The sequence below is a fragment of the Furipterus horrens genome, unplaced genomic scaffold (genome assembly GCF_987537825.1).
Source record: "Furipterus horrens unplaced genomic scaffold, mFurHor1.1.pri manual_scaffold_8, whole genome shotgun sequence".
In the NCBI taxonomy this organism is placed as follows: domain Eukaryota; kingdom Metazoa; phylum Chordata; class Mammalia; order Chiroptera; family Furipteridae; genus Furipterus; species Furipterus horrens.
In genome coordinates this window covers 35,234,739-35,253,040 of record NW_028327178.1, presented here as the reverse complement: position 1 = coordinate 35,253,040, position 18,302 = coordinate 35,234,739, and the positions used below count along the sequence as shown (strand labels likewise).

Sequence of the window (18,302 nt, the reverse complement as noted above, 5' to 3'; positions counted from 1 at the left end):
ACTGAGGCTTGGAGAAGTAAAATACCTGGCCCAAGTACCTGCAATGGGCCAGGACTTGAGTCCAGTTCTATCAGATTCCAGAATAAAAGGCTTGTAATGGTGCCCTCATTAGGCTGTCAACTGATTTCTCAAAAGAAACGTTGCAGGCTGGAAGAGATTGGCAAGAAATACTTAAACTGATAGAAAGCAAGGACCTACAATCAAGATTACCCTACCCAAGGTATCATTTAGAATTAAAGGACAGATAAAGAGCTTTCCAGACAAGAAAAAGCTAAAGAATTACATTACTACCAAACCAGCATTATATGAAATGTTAAAAAATCTTACTTAAGAAGAAAAGAAAGATAAAAATATGAACAATAAAATAGCAACAAATACATATCTATCAACAGTTGAATCCAAAAAACAAAATAAACAAACAAGCAAAGCAGAAACAGAATCATAGATACAGAGAAGATTTCAATGGTTGCCAGACGGGAGGGGGTTCAGGGGGATGGGCAAAAAAGGTGAAGGGATTAAGAAGCATAATTGTTAGTTACAGAACAGTCATGGGGATGTAAGTTACAGCATAGGAAATAGAGTAGTCAAAGAACATATATGCAGGACCCATGGACATTGACAATGGTGTGGGGATAGCTTAAGGAGGCGGGGGTTGGGGATTGGGTGGAGGGGACAAAAGGGGAAAAATTGGGACAACTGTAATACCATAATGAATAAACTATAATTAAAACCAAACAAATAGCTTGTAATGACCAAGGAAAGAAAGGGAGCCAGGATCAAGCACAAAGCCATAGGAGAAAGGTTGATGGTGGGGAAAAGAATGAAATGTTGTCCATTCTTTCACCCATGGGTACTTATCTGTGGTCAAGCGATCAACCCATAAGCAGGTGGTTATTAAACATCTGATGTGGGAAGGGCAGGGAATGCTACAACAGAAGTTTATGGTACAGTCCACTTAAACTCTGTCACTTATGAAATAAAAGACTGTGATTGAACTGGTAAGGACTTTGATGACACACACAATTAATGTATCCAATGGTAACAAGTAAAGTGGTGTTCATGATTTCTCACTTCATGAATGTGTGTGGTGTATAACACTTGTCAAGTGTGTGCAATAGTTAATTTTCAGAGCATGTGTCACGTGTTGAATCCACTGTTCATTTTTAATACATAACATGAGTACACTCATGAATTAAGTTGTTTACCCTTGTAATATTGAGTGAATAGGTGCAAATTTAAATATACTTTTATAACTTGATTACTTGTTTGGTGTGAAAAAATTCACAAAAATAATCAAACAAGAAAGCCATAGCTTGAGCTTAAAGTCCCGTGTGCGTGACATGAAATTTAACTACATCAATAAGTATCTGAGCGTATTTCACTCTTCTAACACCACCGAAGAATTAACTCAGAAGAGGACTCTGTAGTTTAAAAATTAACAAAGAGCAAGGCTCTTTGTCCTGGTTGCTCTTCTCTTTTGTATGTATTAGTAGCACATGTTGTTTGGTATTTAATTTATATATGTTTTCTTATGATCACCGGGACTAAAAATTTCATCTCAAAGTTTCAGTTTACCCAGATGATTTGTTTATTCCTTGAAAATTAATCTCCTGGCACGGTGCCTTTCAAATAATAGAATTTAATAAATTGGTTGTCAACTCTTGCTTTTATGTAAAAATGGGTCAGGCACACACCCTGGGTAATGTCAATCCCTTTGAAAAGTTGGTGAAATAAAACTTTTCAGTTTAGCTGTATTCATAAAATTAAAAAGCTATGATTGTGGTAAGTAGTATCATAAATAAAATGTGAGTGCAGAAATATTAAATAATAAGACTCGGGAGCTGTGGTATCATGTCATCATTCACAAGCCTGTAAAAACATGTGCACTTCATTAAAGTCAATGGAGTGTACCAGTTCATCTTGGCATTATATTCATAATCGAAACATTTCAATTTAAGTTAACACACACACAAACTGATTTAAAAGTCAAATGAGGAAATTAGTTCTATGTTCCATTCCCACAGTGATATCAACTAGCCAAATTTAGCCTTAGGAGGTATAAAAAATATCTAATATAATGAATGGCAAACCTTTTCAAGAATCACAGATCTGTTAAAACTAATGTTTTTGCAACCAACCAACAAAAATATGTTTAGTGTTGCACAGAGCCCCTCAAACTTCTCTATTATGAAATAACCAAGCTTATCTATAGATTCACTTCTAGATTTCAAAAGCAGTGAATCAAGAACTATAAGATTTTTGTATAGAATACAGTTCATTTCCTGAAAAGAATTTTTATTATTATTGTTTGAACCCTCACCTGAGGAGATTTTTTAAAAAATTGCTTTTAAAGAGGAAGAGAGAGAGGAAGGGAGGGAGAGAAACATTGATCGGCTGCTTCCCACACACACCCAGATGGGGATCATACGTGCATGGACCAGGGATTGAACCCGCAACCCAGGCATGCGCTCTGACTAACAAACCCACAACCTATTGATTATGGGATGATGCACCAATGAACTGAGCCACACCAGCCAGGGCACCTGGAAAGCATTTTTAAGTTGAACAGTGATTAACTATCTGAAAAATATTTTCTGCATACACATTATAAAGACCAGGGGAAACTTTTCCTGTTTTAGCACATTTTTGACATTCTCTTCATCTTTATTTCTGTGATACTCTTCTTTCTTGCTGTTCTAATTGTTATCATTCTTTTAGTGTCTCTCTCTTTTCCATTTAAAACATTTATTTATTAATCCCCATTGTTTGTGTCACCAAGGACTCTGTCCTTCATCTCTTGTTTATCTCTGTATTTAGTCTTTTGGCTCCCTCCTATAAAGTTAATTATTCATTAATATTTATTTCCATTTCAGCTTCTCCCTCAAGCTAGGTTTTATTTACTGCTATTTGCAGATATCCAACTTGACCCTAAAGCTAAAAAAAAAAAAAGGTGTTACAATTTCTTGACTTTTTTGCTAAGACATTTTTGTAACCATTGCATTCTGGCTCTTCTGCAAGCTCACCATCCTGGCATTTTATACCCCATCTTTAATCATCCTGACATCTTTCTTTCAAAGGGTTCCAGTCTCCTCAGGGTAGGGAAAACATACTTTTTATTTTCCCAAGTTTAAATGGGTGCACTGCTCACTGAGAGGTGAGGGGAATGCTTATTTGAGGAAGAGGGGCTAATGGTTGGTAGGAACACTGGGGCAATGAGAGATGCTGCCTTTGGCCTGCACCCATTTCACTTATCTGCTTCCCTTGATGAGACGGGATACATGCTAACATATTTTGTCCACACTTCCTAATGACCAGAAATAACTTCAAGTTAAAGGGAAGTCAGGTAGGGTTTCCTATACCCCAGGAGACTAGGCTGGTCTTGAAAATTAATCAGCAAACCTGACCAATGTGCAGAGGTCTCTGCACAAAATTTTTGGTTTCATGCCTTCTTTTCCTTTACCACTCTGTGTAATTTACATGAACTCTTTTAAACTCTTCAGTGGACCACCTGCTACTAATTTCTCTCCGTTCCAGCCACATTACCTGCTTGAGAATGATCTGATTCTGTACATGAGACTTGTTGTTCCTTATATGGCCTCATCCTAAGTCTTGGGCATAATTTCAAGACTTTGCCTCAACTTAACTCTCTGACTCCTGGTCTTCTTCCTACTTCTTCAGCATGTCTATCAACAAGCACCTTATATCCCTTAGATGGGTTTTAAATCCAAAGCCACCTGGTCGGTGTCCCCTTCTGCCTCACATTGCTATGGACAACTTGTCTTGAGAATTCTGTTCAATGAATACTAGAGAGTGACCCAGTCATCCCAGGCCATGTGCTATCTATCAGTCAGCACTCATAAATACAAGCTACTTTTCAGGGACTCTAAAACAAAAGTATTAATTCATATCCCTTATTCTAGCTATAAACACCTCATGCTTATTTTGTGAGGAGTGTGGGCTTTACTTTAAGCTCATGGAAGAGGACAGTCTTCAACAACTTAACTCCTGACCACAGCCAAAAAGGCCCCATCGTCATTTTGCCACTACCTGTCTCTCCTAGCTCACCTTACCCTGTCTCTGCCCTCACTGTACCCTACCATCCTGGCCTGAATCACACCAGCTCTTACCTGCCCAAGGCTTTCACCTGAGCTGCTCCTGCCGAGCAGGCTGCTCTTCTCTTACTTGCTCCATGGCTGGGTCCTTCTCCACTCATCTCTGATTAGATGCTACCTGCTCAGACAGGCTCCCCTAAAATATGTCTTCCCTGTTACTGTCTTGCACAGTGCCCTGTAATATTCTGCAGAGCATTGAACAAATCAAAACCAATACTTCTGTTCACTTGACTAATTTTCCTCATTTAGATGGTAAACCTCTAGAGATTGGTACCTGTTCTGTCGATTCACCACTGTATGTCTAGTACCTACCACACAGTATAAATCAATAAATATTAATCAAAGGGATGAACATTATCAGAGCTTTCCTTAGCTTTTGGTGATGAGAATATTATATACACATATACTGCATATATTTAAGATATATTAACATTTTTGTATGTTTAAATCAATATATGTAACAAATGATATTATTAGGGAGGTCCGATAATTTGCTATCATCCTTTTACTGTAAAGATGAGGATAAAGAATAGAAATAGTATGGTCTCACTCCCTGGAACTGAAGTCATTGCTCAAGGACAATGAATAATGCTGTACAATCACTTGTACTATAAAGATCATTATCCAAAGTCATTATCATACATAGGACATTCAAGCCTCACAGTGAGCTTTCTTAGCACTTCACTCTTGACAAATCTAAAAACATCTATTACAAATTTGCTTTCTGTTTATCAGAGAAAGGAGGATAAATCAAGGAGACACTTGAAAATTAACAAGTAACACAAACTTATAAAACTGCAGACACAGCTATGTTGCAGTCATTATAAATATGTTTCTTTATCTGTTTGCAAACTGTCCTCATTATTAGTCCCAATTTAAAAAGTTGTGATTAGCACTTTTTGAGTAATAGCAGAATATCTTCACAATCTGGGGGTAAACAAAGATTTCTCAGGACACTCAAAAGCACTAACCATAAAAGAGAAAAAATAAGTTATTGTTCTTTATCAAAATTAAAAATGTATGCTCATCAAAAAATAACTTTAAATAAAATAAAACTAATAGGCAAACTAAAAACTAGGAAAATATTTACAATACATATATCTGACAAAAAACTTGTAATGCAGAATATTTAATGGACTCATACCACCAACAATGAACAAATAAGCTAGTAAAAATGAGAAAAAACTTGAACAGACATCTCACCAAAGAAGATGCACAAATGAGCAACAGCACATGAAATGATGATCAATACCATTAGCCATCAGAGACATGCCAATTAAAGACACAAGAAATTTTATTTCATTCCCACTGTTGGAAAAGATAAAGAGCATCTGGACTTCCAACATTGCTGGTGAACTGTTGTACATCTTCTTATAAAGTTAAACATCTACCTTATGATCAAGAATTCCACTCTGTGGTCTTTATCCAACAGGAATGAAAATATATATTCAGCAACAGACTCATTCAAAAAATTTCAGAGCAGTCTTATTCATAACAGTCCCAAACTAGAAACAATGCAAATGTCAAGATTAGTATAATGAATAAACAATTTGTAGTTTAGTTATACAATGGAATATTACTCAACACTAAAACAGGAATGAACTATGGGCACATGCAACAATCTCATCTATATTATGGTAAGTGGGTGGAGCATTCACAAAGCATATGCTACATGACTCCATCCAGATGAAGTCCAAGAACAGACCAAACTAACCTATGGTGATAGAATTTGAAAGGACTCACGGACATGGACAATAGTGTGGGGACTGTAAGGGTGGGAGAAGAAGGTATAATGGGGATAAATGGTAATGAAAAAATACAATTAAAAGTGGTTGTCTGGGCTGTGGGGAGGAGATGAGGCATGGGAGGGAGGTGGTAGCATCATGTATTGGCATTGACTGGAAAGGGCCATAAAGAAAACATTTAGAGTATGAATCTTAATTTGGGTGCCATTATACAAGTTATATACAATTGTCAAAACTAACTGAATTGAACACTTAATATTTGTACATTTTATGGTAAATAAATTGTACCTCAATTCTAAAAATTAAGAGATTCTATTATTTTAAAGAAACTTACCACTAAACATTATTCAGAATATTTCCCTATTTTCTAGGCATAAGAAACATTAAAAAAATTCTGGTTCTGTTGAATTTAACATACCTGGTTACAATGGATGATGATAATATTAATTTATCCAGTTTCATTAGATTAAACCTCTACTGTGAAGTTCAAAAACATAAAGAATCACAGTCTGTCCCCCACTTCCCTGCTCTGAATCAGGATTTTTCAAAGATGAATGTCATTACCACAATACACCAGCAAGGGGAGTAGTTACACTTTGAGAAGAATTTCATCACCACTGATGAAATTAACAAGACCAAAAATTGACCTTTGGGTGTAGCCACAACAGAAATGACAGATCATTTTAATGCAAGAGAAAAAGATTGAAAACCTTGACCCTCTAGATTACTCTGCACCTCAATGAGAAGGGGAAAAAAACACTTACAGATCAGCTTATTGAAATAATATGTCTATGTAATTCAGGTACCAGGAGAATATTTAAAAGAACAGCTAAATTAACCAAGAGATGCCACTGTTCCTTTGTTAATTATTGCCATACAAGAATAGTGTGTACTCCCTCCCCCACAAAATTAAAAGATCCCAACACTTACACAAATTATTATTATGGATGTGGGAAAAATAGCATCAATTTGTGCAGAATTTGCAAGCTTTCTGGACCCTGGGGTCTGTCTGAGAGTAGGTAAGACTGGCAAAGGTTACTTTTCCTTTTCTTTCTTTTTATTCTACAACACAAGGGCTTTTCAGTTGAGACTGTTAGGCCATGAATCTGAAGGCTTATGCTGCATTTTTTATATCACCATGTTCATCAACTCTTACACGATTTGTAAGGCTTAATTCTCACATAAGATCAGGAAGGCTGTAGAACAGTCTCTAACTATCCTTTCCTACCAGCTTTGCTAATCCTGGATTTACAGAAAAGAATGTTCTGCCTGTCAATGGGATGCATGTCACTAGGCATGCACAAGAGCAGGGCTCCCCACTAGGGATACTTAACAGTGATAGTAACTTCCCCCTTTCCACTATTACCTTAATAATAATCCTGACCTTGATTCTAATACCATATCACCTTCTTGATTCTCATTCCCCAGAGAATTTGAGTGCAAAGGAACCAGCATTGTGAGCCCTGGAAAATGCCAGGTCATGCCCAGCATGGGGCTGGAGTCCCCACTTGCACAGAAGCCACATTTCTGACATCTGCAGAGCCCTTTCTTGGAGCTGAATGAGCACAGGACACTGGGTACACTTACCCAATAGTCTTTTCCAGGAACTGTGTGAGAACACACCTACAAAATGCAAAGCTCAAGGGTGTGAACACAGGTTGCGAGACTGACTCTACGTGAGCACGTGGAGTTGTGGCCAGGAGCAACTCTTCCTTTAAAACTGCATTCCACTGCAGCTCTTCCACAGAGGTGGCCCTGCTCCCCAGAGAGAGTAAGCTATTGATATGTAGAAAGCTATTACCCTTGAATCTATGTACCCTTTTGGTGGGATGTAGACACTGCCTGAAGATCTTCTTCATGAAAATCCAAGGACCATCTCTCAGTTCATTGACCCCAAGAGATGACTTTGAATTACTTCCACTCAGGAAATAGAAGGAAAGCATTTTTTTTTCAGTCTATAAATAGAGACCCAGGAAGTATAGGAGCCAGAGTTAGAAGATTTAAGTTTTAGATGCTGTCTTGAACATTTTATCAAGATCCTCAAGTCTGTGATGTTACAATCTGGATGGTATTCTTGCTGGCAAGGATTCATGGGACTATTTCACATTGAACAAATAAGTTTTTAAAGAACAATGAGAAAAATATGTAAATGAAGGCCACTGCACACATACATGTGATTTTGAGTATGCCAATGGATGGACATGAGTCTTGCATTCTTCCACCTAAGTGGGAAATAAACCAAAAGATTGTGTCCCAAGGATTACTAAAATCTGTGAGATATAAAAAGCATAGAGGCGAGGTTTAAAGAACCCAGAAGGGAGATATGTTAAAGAAGGAAACATAAAGAAGGTATAGTTATGGCTAAGGAACTAACATGGATAGGGGCTGTCTGAGGGGTGTCTGTATTTGTTTTTAATGAGACACAAATTGCTCCCTCTAGCATATCTAGAAGGAAGTCTGCATACAAAGCAGGTGGTAATAAAATGGGAGTTGCAGAGAGCACTCTGGTCTGGCTGGCATGACACCAAGCAAGCACATTCAGGAAAGGTCTGATGTGCATTTGTGGTAGGGAGGGAGAACCCCCAGTCTCAAATGAATATGGAGAAGCATCATGGGCTGCTTTCTACTCCAGAGAAGGCAGAGGTGGGGTGAACCTCAGCATGTCTCTTGCCATGTACAGAAGGACCATGTGTGGGGAGTGAGGATGTTATATGTTTGAACAATCTACATATCTGTGAATTACCAGAGCTGACCAAAAGAAATGTACAGGAAACAAAGTGCTTAGAGGTGAATTCTGTGTGATCCTTGTTTATATTCAGAGAAGAGTGGGCTTTTGAAGCCAAGCCTAAGAAGAAAGGAAAAAAAAAACTTTGGGGTTTCCCAACCCCTAATGAGTCTATGCAGTTATATTTTCACAGAAACTAAAATTTTGTCTGAATTTGACAGGTTTTCCCAATGTTTCAAATATTATTTATGAAAGATGCCTACATTCATTATTGTCAAGGATCTTGGATAGTAGCTAGCACCTTGAATATAATATACGCTTAATGAATAATTACTGGGTGAATGAATCAAGCATGCTCCCAAATGAGGACTGTGTTTTACATCAATTAAAATAATGTGCAAGATACAGCCTATAGTCTCTTTATTCAGCCAATTGGCACATTGAGAAACTGCTCTAGCAATTCGAATTTCCCTCTGAGGTAAGTTTAGTAACTGTCAAGATAGATCTTGGCAGCTCTCTCCTGGGATCCACAAAGCATTTTAAGGGAACAGGGGACATTATCCTAGTGGCCGGTGAGATAGCTCACTTCCTGGTGTGAGAGAGGACACGTGGACCTGCCTATCGCAATCAGTGAATTCTGTACCGAGGTCTAGAACTGATCCTGATGGCATGAGAAACAAGTCTGGCTTGCAGCCTAGCTCTTTTCTACTTGGTTCAATTTCAGTTTTCTATTCCCGAAGAAGTAGAAGCCCTTTTTGCTGCCTCATGTGCAAGGGAAGAACTAAAACTGAAGTGGAAAGGGATGAGGGGAAGAGGCGAGGGTAGGGACTGTGAGCCACGGGTAAGGGGGCAGGCAGCAGTCTGGGGGATTTCTAAGCAGTATCCTGTGGCTGGAACTTAGTGGAAGAAGATTATATAGCTGGGAGATATACTTGGGCAACTCAACTCACTTACTTGATAATAAAAAGAGCCTTAGGATCACAGGACCCTGAATAGAAAAGGCAGTATTCTGCCAGCCTAGTCTTGTACAGGTCTTGGAGCACCAGATCTTCAAGCTTCTGGGATATGCACTGACCAATCTTTCCGATTGTTCCCCTCAAGCACTTGTTTTGGCCTTCTCCAACTCTTGGTCCATTATATCATTCATTTTTGCTGGCATGACACCAAGCAATGAAAGCACATTCAGGAAAGGTCTGATGTGCATTTGTGGCAGGGAGGGAGAATCCCCAGTCTGAAGTGAGTCAGGAGAAGCATTGTGGGCTGCTTTCTCCCTCTGGAGCCCATAGGTATGCCTGTAACTGCAAATTCATAGTTTCAGAATGGGCTTTTAATTCTACTTAAAAACATTTTTACATGTACTATCTTGTTTTCATTCCTTGTTGTAATTTTTTTCTCCCTCCTCAAGACAAGCTCCTGTTCACAGGTGCTAATCATGTAGCAGCTTCCATCTGTAGAGCACCTTTAGGTGAATAACACTGGACATACCTTATCTTGAATAATCTTAATAACTCACATAAGCTATGTATTGTTATCCCCATTTTATAGACAACAGCTCAGTGCGGTCACTCTGCATGTGTTCTTGCCGCTGCATCAGACTGCTTCTCAATATAGAAAGCTTTACAGTTTAGAATGTGCTCTCACATACATTATACAATTCTCCCACCCAAGAATTAAACGGGATTATTGTTTCCTTTTACAGAGGATAACACTGAAATGTAGACAGGTTATGTGACATCATTCATGGGCAGCTGAGCTGGGATTCGAACTCGTGTCCTCCTAGTCTACATTCCATACTTATCCAACAGTGTAGTGTAAAGAATATTGATGCTCTCAGACATAAATCCCTCAGCTTTCTTATATAGACCTTCAAATTGATCATTTTTTTGATCCTTCCTCTTCTCCTGCTTTAGGGACCTGATTCTATTCTATGTTCCTAAAAGTTCGCTCAATTGTTCATGAGAGAATTATTTATTTCTGTTTCTTCAAATTTCAACTGTCCACAGATGACTCTCAAATAAATCATTCTCTGAGCTCCATTAAAAAAATTACTAAGGTCATATTTTTATATTAATATACCTTTATATACACCATGTACAGCTCTCTACAACTAACTATGTCTGTTTTTCTTGAGCAATTCATGGGCTTCCATACCTCCATACTTTTGCCCACACTGATTTGAAATGTTGTTCTTTTAATCTGCTTGTAGAAATTGTATCTATTCTTTAAAAATGTGCTCAAATGTTATACCTATAATGACTATTTCCCCAATTTTCCAGTCAGATTTAATGATATATTCTTTGTGTTCCCAAAACACTTTGCTTACAAAAATAACACATCACTTATTACATGAAAAAAATTATTTGTCTTCATCTGTTTCAACTTATGGGCTGTCAGCACAATAGAGACAAGATGAGAATTTTATTTATCTCCACACACCTTGAAGCAATAAGCATGACCCTTGAGTGTTTGTTGAATGAATGAATGAATGAATAATAATTCAGTTATGGTTTCAATTTTTCAACATGCCCAAGGAAGGCATGATTTGATTTGGTTATTTTTTTTTTCATCATAAATCTTCATTATTATCCTGGGAATTTGTCTTGCCTATTTTGTGAAAATATTGAGTTTTAAATTCAAAAAATTACCTGCTGTATGAAAAACATGAAAAAGGAAGGGGAATGATACATCATTTTTCTTGTAGAAGTAAATGCACTATGTCATCTAGGTATTCAATGTTACAGATAAGCATCCAAAATATTGAAATTTATATTTGTAAATTAAAAAATAAGATAAGAATTGATCTTCGATTAATAAGAGCTATGTTCACATACAACACAGCAGTAAACTTCATTGATTGGAATGAGTTTAGGAAAGTAAAAAAAAGAGGAAGAAGCTAGCTTGAATTATGGAAGTCAGAATTTACTGAAAGCAATGTAGTTTTATTACTTCCAATACTATAATCTGTCAATAAAGTCTGTCTGAGGAGATATCTACTTAATGACATGGATCCTTATTTTATAGCTGAATCTGTTTTGCTTAAAGACCATTTGCTAAAGCCATGAAAACAATTATTCTTTTAAAATAAGTTACAGATGCTGCCTCTACTTACCAAATGCATTCCTTGCACACAATTCAAAGATAAATTTCATGGAAGTCTTGGTCAAAAGGTAAAAAAATGATGTATTAGCACTATCTGAATTAGTAAGGTTTTACTGCATTCTTAGAGGAAGACGTTTCTGAAAGAAGTCCAATGTCTAGGGAAAGTGTTAAATACTTTAAAAAAAGATTTTAAAATTAATTTTTAGAGAGGGGGAAAGGAGGGAGAAAGAGAGGGAGAGAAATATTGATGTGAGAAACTGATTGGTTGCTTCTCATACATGCCTGAACAGGAGACCAAACCCACAACCTGGGCATGTGCCCTGACCGGGAATGAAACCAGCGATCTTTCACTCTGCAACCTTTCACTTTGCAGGACAATGCCCAACCAACTGAGCCACACTAGTCTGGGCAGTGTTAAATATCTTTAAAGACTAAGAGAAAAAGTAAATGCTTTCAATAAGATGAACATTAATTATTCATTAAGCAAGATATAACTGAAATGTATCTTAAAAGTCTTTGGTTTCCTCTGTAAATTTCATGAGGGCAAGGATCATGGTTCTCTTCCTCCTGTCCCCTACCCTTCAAGACTTTACACCTCAACAATGCCACGTAGGCTGTGCCTTCTGGTGGCAATTACCATTGTAAGAATAGGTGTTTAAAAGCGACACTAAGGGATTTTCAGATATTCTAGTTTTTGCTCTGCTTCTCTATAACTATCCAAGACTCAAATATTATGAAACATTATAGAGAGGTTTTACTCACTGATTCTGGGTACAGGCTGCAAATAATTTACTGGCCCCCATCCTAGAAAAGAAGAGAAAGGAAATTCATATATTAACACTGAATCTAAAGGCATTTTTAAAACTTTTTACATAAAGATACCTCAGAGACCCTAATATTTTATTTTTAGCACAGAAAATCAAGGGGTGGTTTTAAAGACAGACTACGTCATCTCCTGTGGGTTAATGAAGAGGTGAGGGTTCGGTGTCACTTTTTAGAGAACTGAGCATTACCTTCAAACTTTGCCACAGAAGAGACTGAGCTTTCTGCCTGTTTCCTCAGAGAAGGGAGCCAGGAACTGATGAGGTAGGTGGAGTTGCAAACCATCCATTGCAAGGAAGAAAATGTCCCTGGATTCTTTCCCACCTACTCCATAACATATCAGTATGTTAATATGCAATTATAGCTTTCACTTGGAATCTCTGAGTACTTGGGGTAGATATTTGGGTAAAACTGATGCTTGGGATAGATATGCCATGTGCATCTTTTGGCATTGAGTGTACATTGGCCCCACTGTGGATGCCTTCATTTGTGAAGCTTGGAAAAGTAAATCTCAAGAATATTTAAATCATCCAGAACTAATGATATTGTAGTTTATTCTGTAGAGCTTTAAGAAAGAAATATAGGGGTTTGGTTTTCTTTGAACCAATGATTTTTCATCCTGATACTTAAGAAGAACCTCTTTCTAACAGATGAAGTTGCTAAATGTAGCATAGTGCAGGGGTCTCCAACTGATCTGGCCTGTCAGGAACCCAGTCCGCAAAGCAGGAGGTGAGCAGTGGGCAAGCCAACAAAGCTTCATTTGTATTTCCAGCCGCTCCCCATCGCTAGCATTACCACCTGAGCTCCGCCTCCTGTCAGATCTGTGGTGGCATTAGATTCTCACAGGAGTGTGAACCCTGCTGCGAACTGCACATGTGAGGGATCTAGGCTGCATGCTCCTTATGTGAATCTAATGTCTGATGATCTCAGCTGGAGCTGAGGCGGTGATGCTAGTGTTGGGGAGCAGCTGCAAACACAGATTATCATTAGCAGAGAAGTCTGACTGCACAGAGACCATAATAAACCAGTTGCTTGCAGACTCATATCAAAATTCTGTCAGTGAGTGGCAAGAGACAATTAAGCTGCATCTGGTGGCAGGCTATAAAGCCATCCTCCCCCACACCACCATCCCTGGAGAAGTTGTCTTCCACAAAACTGGTCCCTGGTGCAACAAAGTTTGGGGACCACTGGCATAATGTATTTCTTTCTTTTAGTCATCTATGGGGAGTGGGGAGCCTGAGCTCATTCTGAGAACAATCCTGGGGAACTGCAATTTGGTAATTATATGACTACTTAGCCTTTTGCTTTATAGATTACACAGTTCCAATTCTTCTCTTAAATAAAATATTATATTGATAAATACATAACATAATTATATAATATACTGTATAATATACCACATATTCCATATAAATATAAATATGTTTGTATGCTAAACTATAGATTAACATTATATTCTATATTATATATACATATATGTAAGTTTTGTGCTCTGTATGCTGTCTCATTTTTTTAAATATCTCTTTTTAAGTAAGTTGATTAAAAACTTGAATAAATACTCAAGAATGACAAAGTTTATGCAATGGTAGGGTTAATTCTCAATTCTGCTATCCTTCTCCATTTAAACAACCTACTATCAGTGCAACTGATTTGTAATATTGCTTTTCTAACCCTAATTGAGACAAAAATCCTATTAACCCTTGCTTTTTAAATTAATCTTTTACTAAATTTCATTTGTGTTTAAATATGCCAGTTTTTACTTATGTCGATTAAATGTAATTCTATCTTCAGAATAATTTTAAAAATATATCCAAGGATATTTTTGCATTGCCATGAGTTTCCTAGTATAAGATATTAGCAGCTCCACTTGGTTGAGTAATTTCTGCATTTTGAATGAAGGTCTTTATAAGTCATTTGTATAGCTCATCAATAAGTTATGAGTCCTACAGTATAACTGGTCCCCATGGGCTGGAACTTGATATGTAATCCATGGCTTCAACCCACTCTGATGTAATTGCAACTCTATATTTACTTGTCCACGCATGTAACAGTAGCATGATTAAGGTCACACTTTCATGGCTTCATGATAAGAATATTGTTTAGGCTGGATTCCAAAATCTTCCTTCATACAAAACTGATTTTTCCAGCGTATTCTCATTGTTTGGTTATGTAATCTGACATGTAACCATGGAAAGAAATTATATTCATGTGGAAAAAGTAACTATTCAAAAAGTCAAATGCAGCTGCTTCCTTATCTCTTAGAATATTCTGTTAAGTTGCTTATTGAGTGCATGTGGAATTGCTCTCATCCGGTATTGCTTTTAAGCTCTCTGACTTACAGTGATCAAGTTTTACAATGATAGGCTTTCCTCCTCATTTCCATGATGGCTCAAATAAAGAGGGTGTAAGGTCATCTAACATTAAAAAAAAATTATTGTGGTAAAAAACCAAAAACATGAAATCTACTCTCTTAAGCTTTTATGTGCACAATATAGTACTGTTGATTGTAAGCACAATGTTGTATAGCAGATGTACAGAATTTTTTCATCTTGCATAACTAAAACTCTGTATTGATTGAATAGTAATCCACGCTTCTGTCTGCGCAGCCTTTGGAAGCCCATCTGACAATTTCTTAAGGGTCTCAGGAAACTGACTTTGGGGCATATTAATGAGTACACTCAGAAATTGCATACTCTCTCCTGGTCTAGTTTGGCTTTCCACACATCACAGACTGAAGTGTATTAGTTAGATGAATGCATGTCTATTTCACTATATAGTATAGTTGTTAAGACACAGAAATGATCCAGTCTTAAAGCTATAATTTCCCAAAACCTAGTTCAGTGCATGTATAAATATGTATTGAATTAAATTGAATTTTATATTTCTCCTCAAGGGTTGATATTAATTAATATTAATTTTAAGGATCTTATAAAAAGACAGGTAAGTAAATTGCACTTATTTTTGAATTTATGAATTGACTCTTAAAAAAGAATCCTCTCTCCCCTCCCATTAATAGAAACAGCATGAAGATCTCTTTAAAGGTTTTGACTATATTGTCCTATCATTGCTCTTTCTATATATATTTTTAAGGTAATTACTACATAGGATTTGGGGTCAGTTAAGACATTCAGTATAAACTGACTTCCTTGCTACATAATAATGTATTAAAAAACTATGAATGTATGTACTTCCATGGTCAGCTATGAAAATGATTTTAAATGTCAGCATTTGGGCTTGTTTCACATAACAGAAATTAATTGTGTTTGACCAGACCCGCTCAAATTACTTGGATGCACAATATTCGTCGTCGTCGGCAGCCGTCCGTCTCGAGAGACGATGGTGTAGCTTCTTAAGAGTCTATCTGCACCGCCGAGAATGGCTGTGCAGTCTGACTCGGGAGTGACACGGTATCTGTCTCCTCCCGTGTTGAATCGACATCTTGCGATGACGCTGGAGTGTCCTCTCCAGTGAAGCTGAAGCTACAGAGCCTGGGCAGGGTGATATGGAGGGTCTGCTGTTGCCCATGCAGCAACCCCCCCTCTCTTCGCAGCTGAAGGATCCAAGGGAAAGACGGAGTCAATACAGCTTGGCTTCAGGTGCGCCGCAGGAGTTGCCGGTGTTGACTACAACGTCAAACCGCCTTAGGGACTCCGGCTCCGGATTTTCTGTCGGGGTTTACTCCCTTAGCCTTTCCCCTGAAGAGGTATGCCGCAAGGCAGCGGAGGTTTTTTGGAGTCAGAGTTTTCCTTCTCTGATGTACCCTGACTGGAAGATCGAACCAGCGACACTTAGCTCGCAGGCCGACGCTCAATCCACTGAGCCAAACCAGCCAGGGACATGCACAATATTAAATCAATAATAACCACAATAACAGCTAACATGTACTGAATCCTTATTAAATATCAGACATACTGTTGAGCACTTCATGTGAACTTTATTTAATTTAACACCAGAAGAATCCCATGGGAATATGACCTGTAGCATTTTATTTTCAGTAACTCAACTTTATCAAGTCTTTCCAAAACATCATCATAGAAATAGCAATTCTGTTATGCACCCCTGTATCATTAGTTAACATAATTTAGAACTGAATCTAATAATTATAAGAGCAAATACAATTGGAATAGCAGGTTTGGAAACAGACTCTTGATCCACATACATATGCACAGGTGGGGGCAAAGTTTACAGGTGGGTTAGAGGGACAGCAGGTGAGGCCCTGGTGGTGAATAACTGTAGGTTATATCTAGGGAAGGGAGAGAGTTACTTAATCAGTGAAATCATTTAAGAGGAGGCCAGTTAAAAGAACTTCTGCTGTATCTGATATTTTATGTATGCATTACTCTGGTAAAATTAAAATTAATTTTTTTAAGAGAAGGGAAAAGGAGGAAGGGACTGAGTGTAGGTATCTTGCCCAAGATTGCAAAACTAGAGGGGGAACTGAGATTTGGCTCCAGAATTCAGCTTCTGAACCCAGCACCCCAGTCATCTTTCCCTCCATCCCAAGAGTCTCAGGACAGAGATGACTTTGGAGGGCTGGGTGGATGACTGCCACCCAGGAAGGGGGCTTGAGCAGGCTCAAGAGTGTCAGCAAGAGGACACAGTAACAGAAGGGAGAAGAATCCAGAACCTGATAAAATTGTCTCAGAAATTTGCAAATAGAAGAACCCTGAAACTGTGGTTTTCTCAAGTTATCCCAAGTATATCTTGACCTTGGGCCTCACTGGTTCAAAACAAAAGGAACTTCAGCAAACAAATCTGGTCAACTGATCCTGCCAACTATTTTCAAAAGTGAGTTTTGTGACTCTGGAATTGAAAAAACCCGGAAAGGGCATCACTCTATTCCAGCAAATAATAAATATAACAGAAGAGCCTCTGACCTAGTGGTCCCACGGGGAGCCAGGCGTGGGAGCAAGCTTAGTGGAAATCTGTGATTATGAAGAGCAATTAAAATGAAGTCATTTAAATCTCAGCATCCACTTCCTTCTAATCCTTGGGTTTTACAGGTTCTATTTCTGTCAAGACCTTTGAGTAAGACTATTTAAGTACCAGTTTTGAAGAACTTCTTAACCTCCTAGAAGAGATGATTTTATAGTAGCTGTATTGAAATACCTCAAAATAGATTATTATGTTTTTCCATTCAGTATTAATGATTTTAGTTTATTTTAAAAGCTTTCTGTTTTTTTTTTTTTCTTGGCAGTTTTCAAATTATTTCCTTCAAGAAGAAAATTGGGAAGGTTTTAAGATTTCTGCAACTTTATAAGGAATTCATAAAAGGGTAAAGATCTCAAATGGCTATCCCTTCAATAAAATTACGTGAAATTGTGCAAAATGTTGGTACATGGGACCACACTTTTTCCACTTTCAAAAATACCTATTTTGATTTTGACTGATCTGGCTTTAGTTATTGCAATCATTTGGCTATAAATGTAGTTGACATTTAAAGTCTCCTTTATAGAAAACAGTATCTCATTTCAATATCTTTTTGGAAGCAATACCATACTCAATGGATCATTTAATTAACATGCATATAAAGGGAAGGCACTTAGGAGTAAACTGGTTCTTCCATGATCTAAAGATTGGAAGGTTATTTAAGAAAATAAAAGGAAATATAAATGAAAAAACAAGAAAGAAGGTGAGATCCAGCATCATTATTTGTATTGAGCGGTCCTTTTATCGGAGTGGCACCCTAGTGGCTGCTGTAGCTCCTGTGCTCAGCCATGCTCCCGGTGCAGGTGCATCCGGCACCTTCTAGCCTGCCTGGCATACAACAGAGTACAAATCAAACCACATCCAGTGCAG

The 18,302-nt window shown here is 37.7% G+C and overlaps 1 protein-coding gene and 1 long non-coding RNA gene across 3 annotated transcripts in view; one reads left to right on the top strand and one right to left on the bottom strand.

The window, feature by feature from the left end:
- The window catches only part of CHST9 (carbohydrate sulfotransferase 9), a 192,217-nt gene that overhangs the window by 86,082 nt on the left and 87,833 nt on the right, over nt 1-18,302 (bottom strand). The window contains exon 3 of the mRNA XM_090285689.1: nt 12,444-12,485. Within this exon, the coding sequence (XP_090141815.1) occupies nt 12,444-12,485 (42 nt within the window). The remainder of the gene's footprint in view (nt 1-12,443; nt 12,486-18,302) is intronic.
- The window catches only part of LOC150002720 (uncharacterized), a 114,216-nt gene that overhangs the window by 8,098 nt on the left and 87,816 nt on the right, over nt 1-18,302 (top strand). Inside the window, exon 3 of one of the 2 annotated variants that reach the window (XR_016512723.1) lies at nt 7,286-7,551. The exons of the other annotated variant lie outside the window; for it this stretch is intronic. This is a non-coding gene — a long non-coding RNA (uncharacterized LOC150002720). Of the gene's footprint in view, nt 1-7,285; nt 7,552-18,302 lie in introns of those variants that run through there. 2 annotated transcript variants of the gene reach the window in all.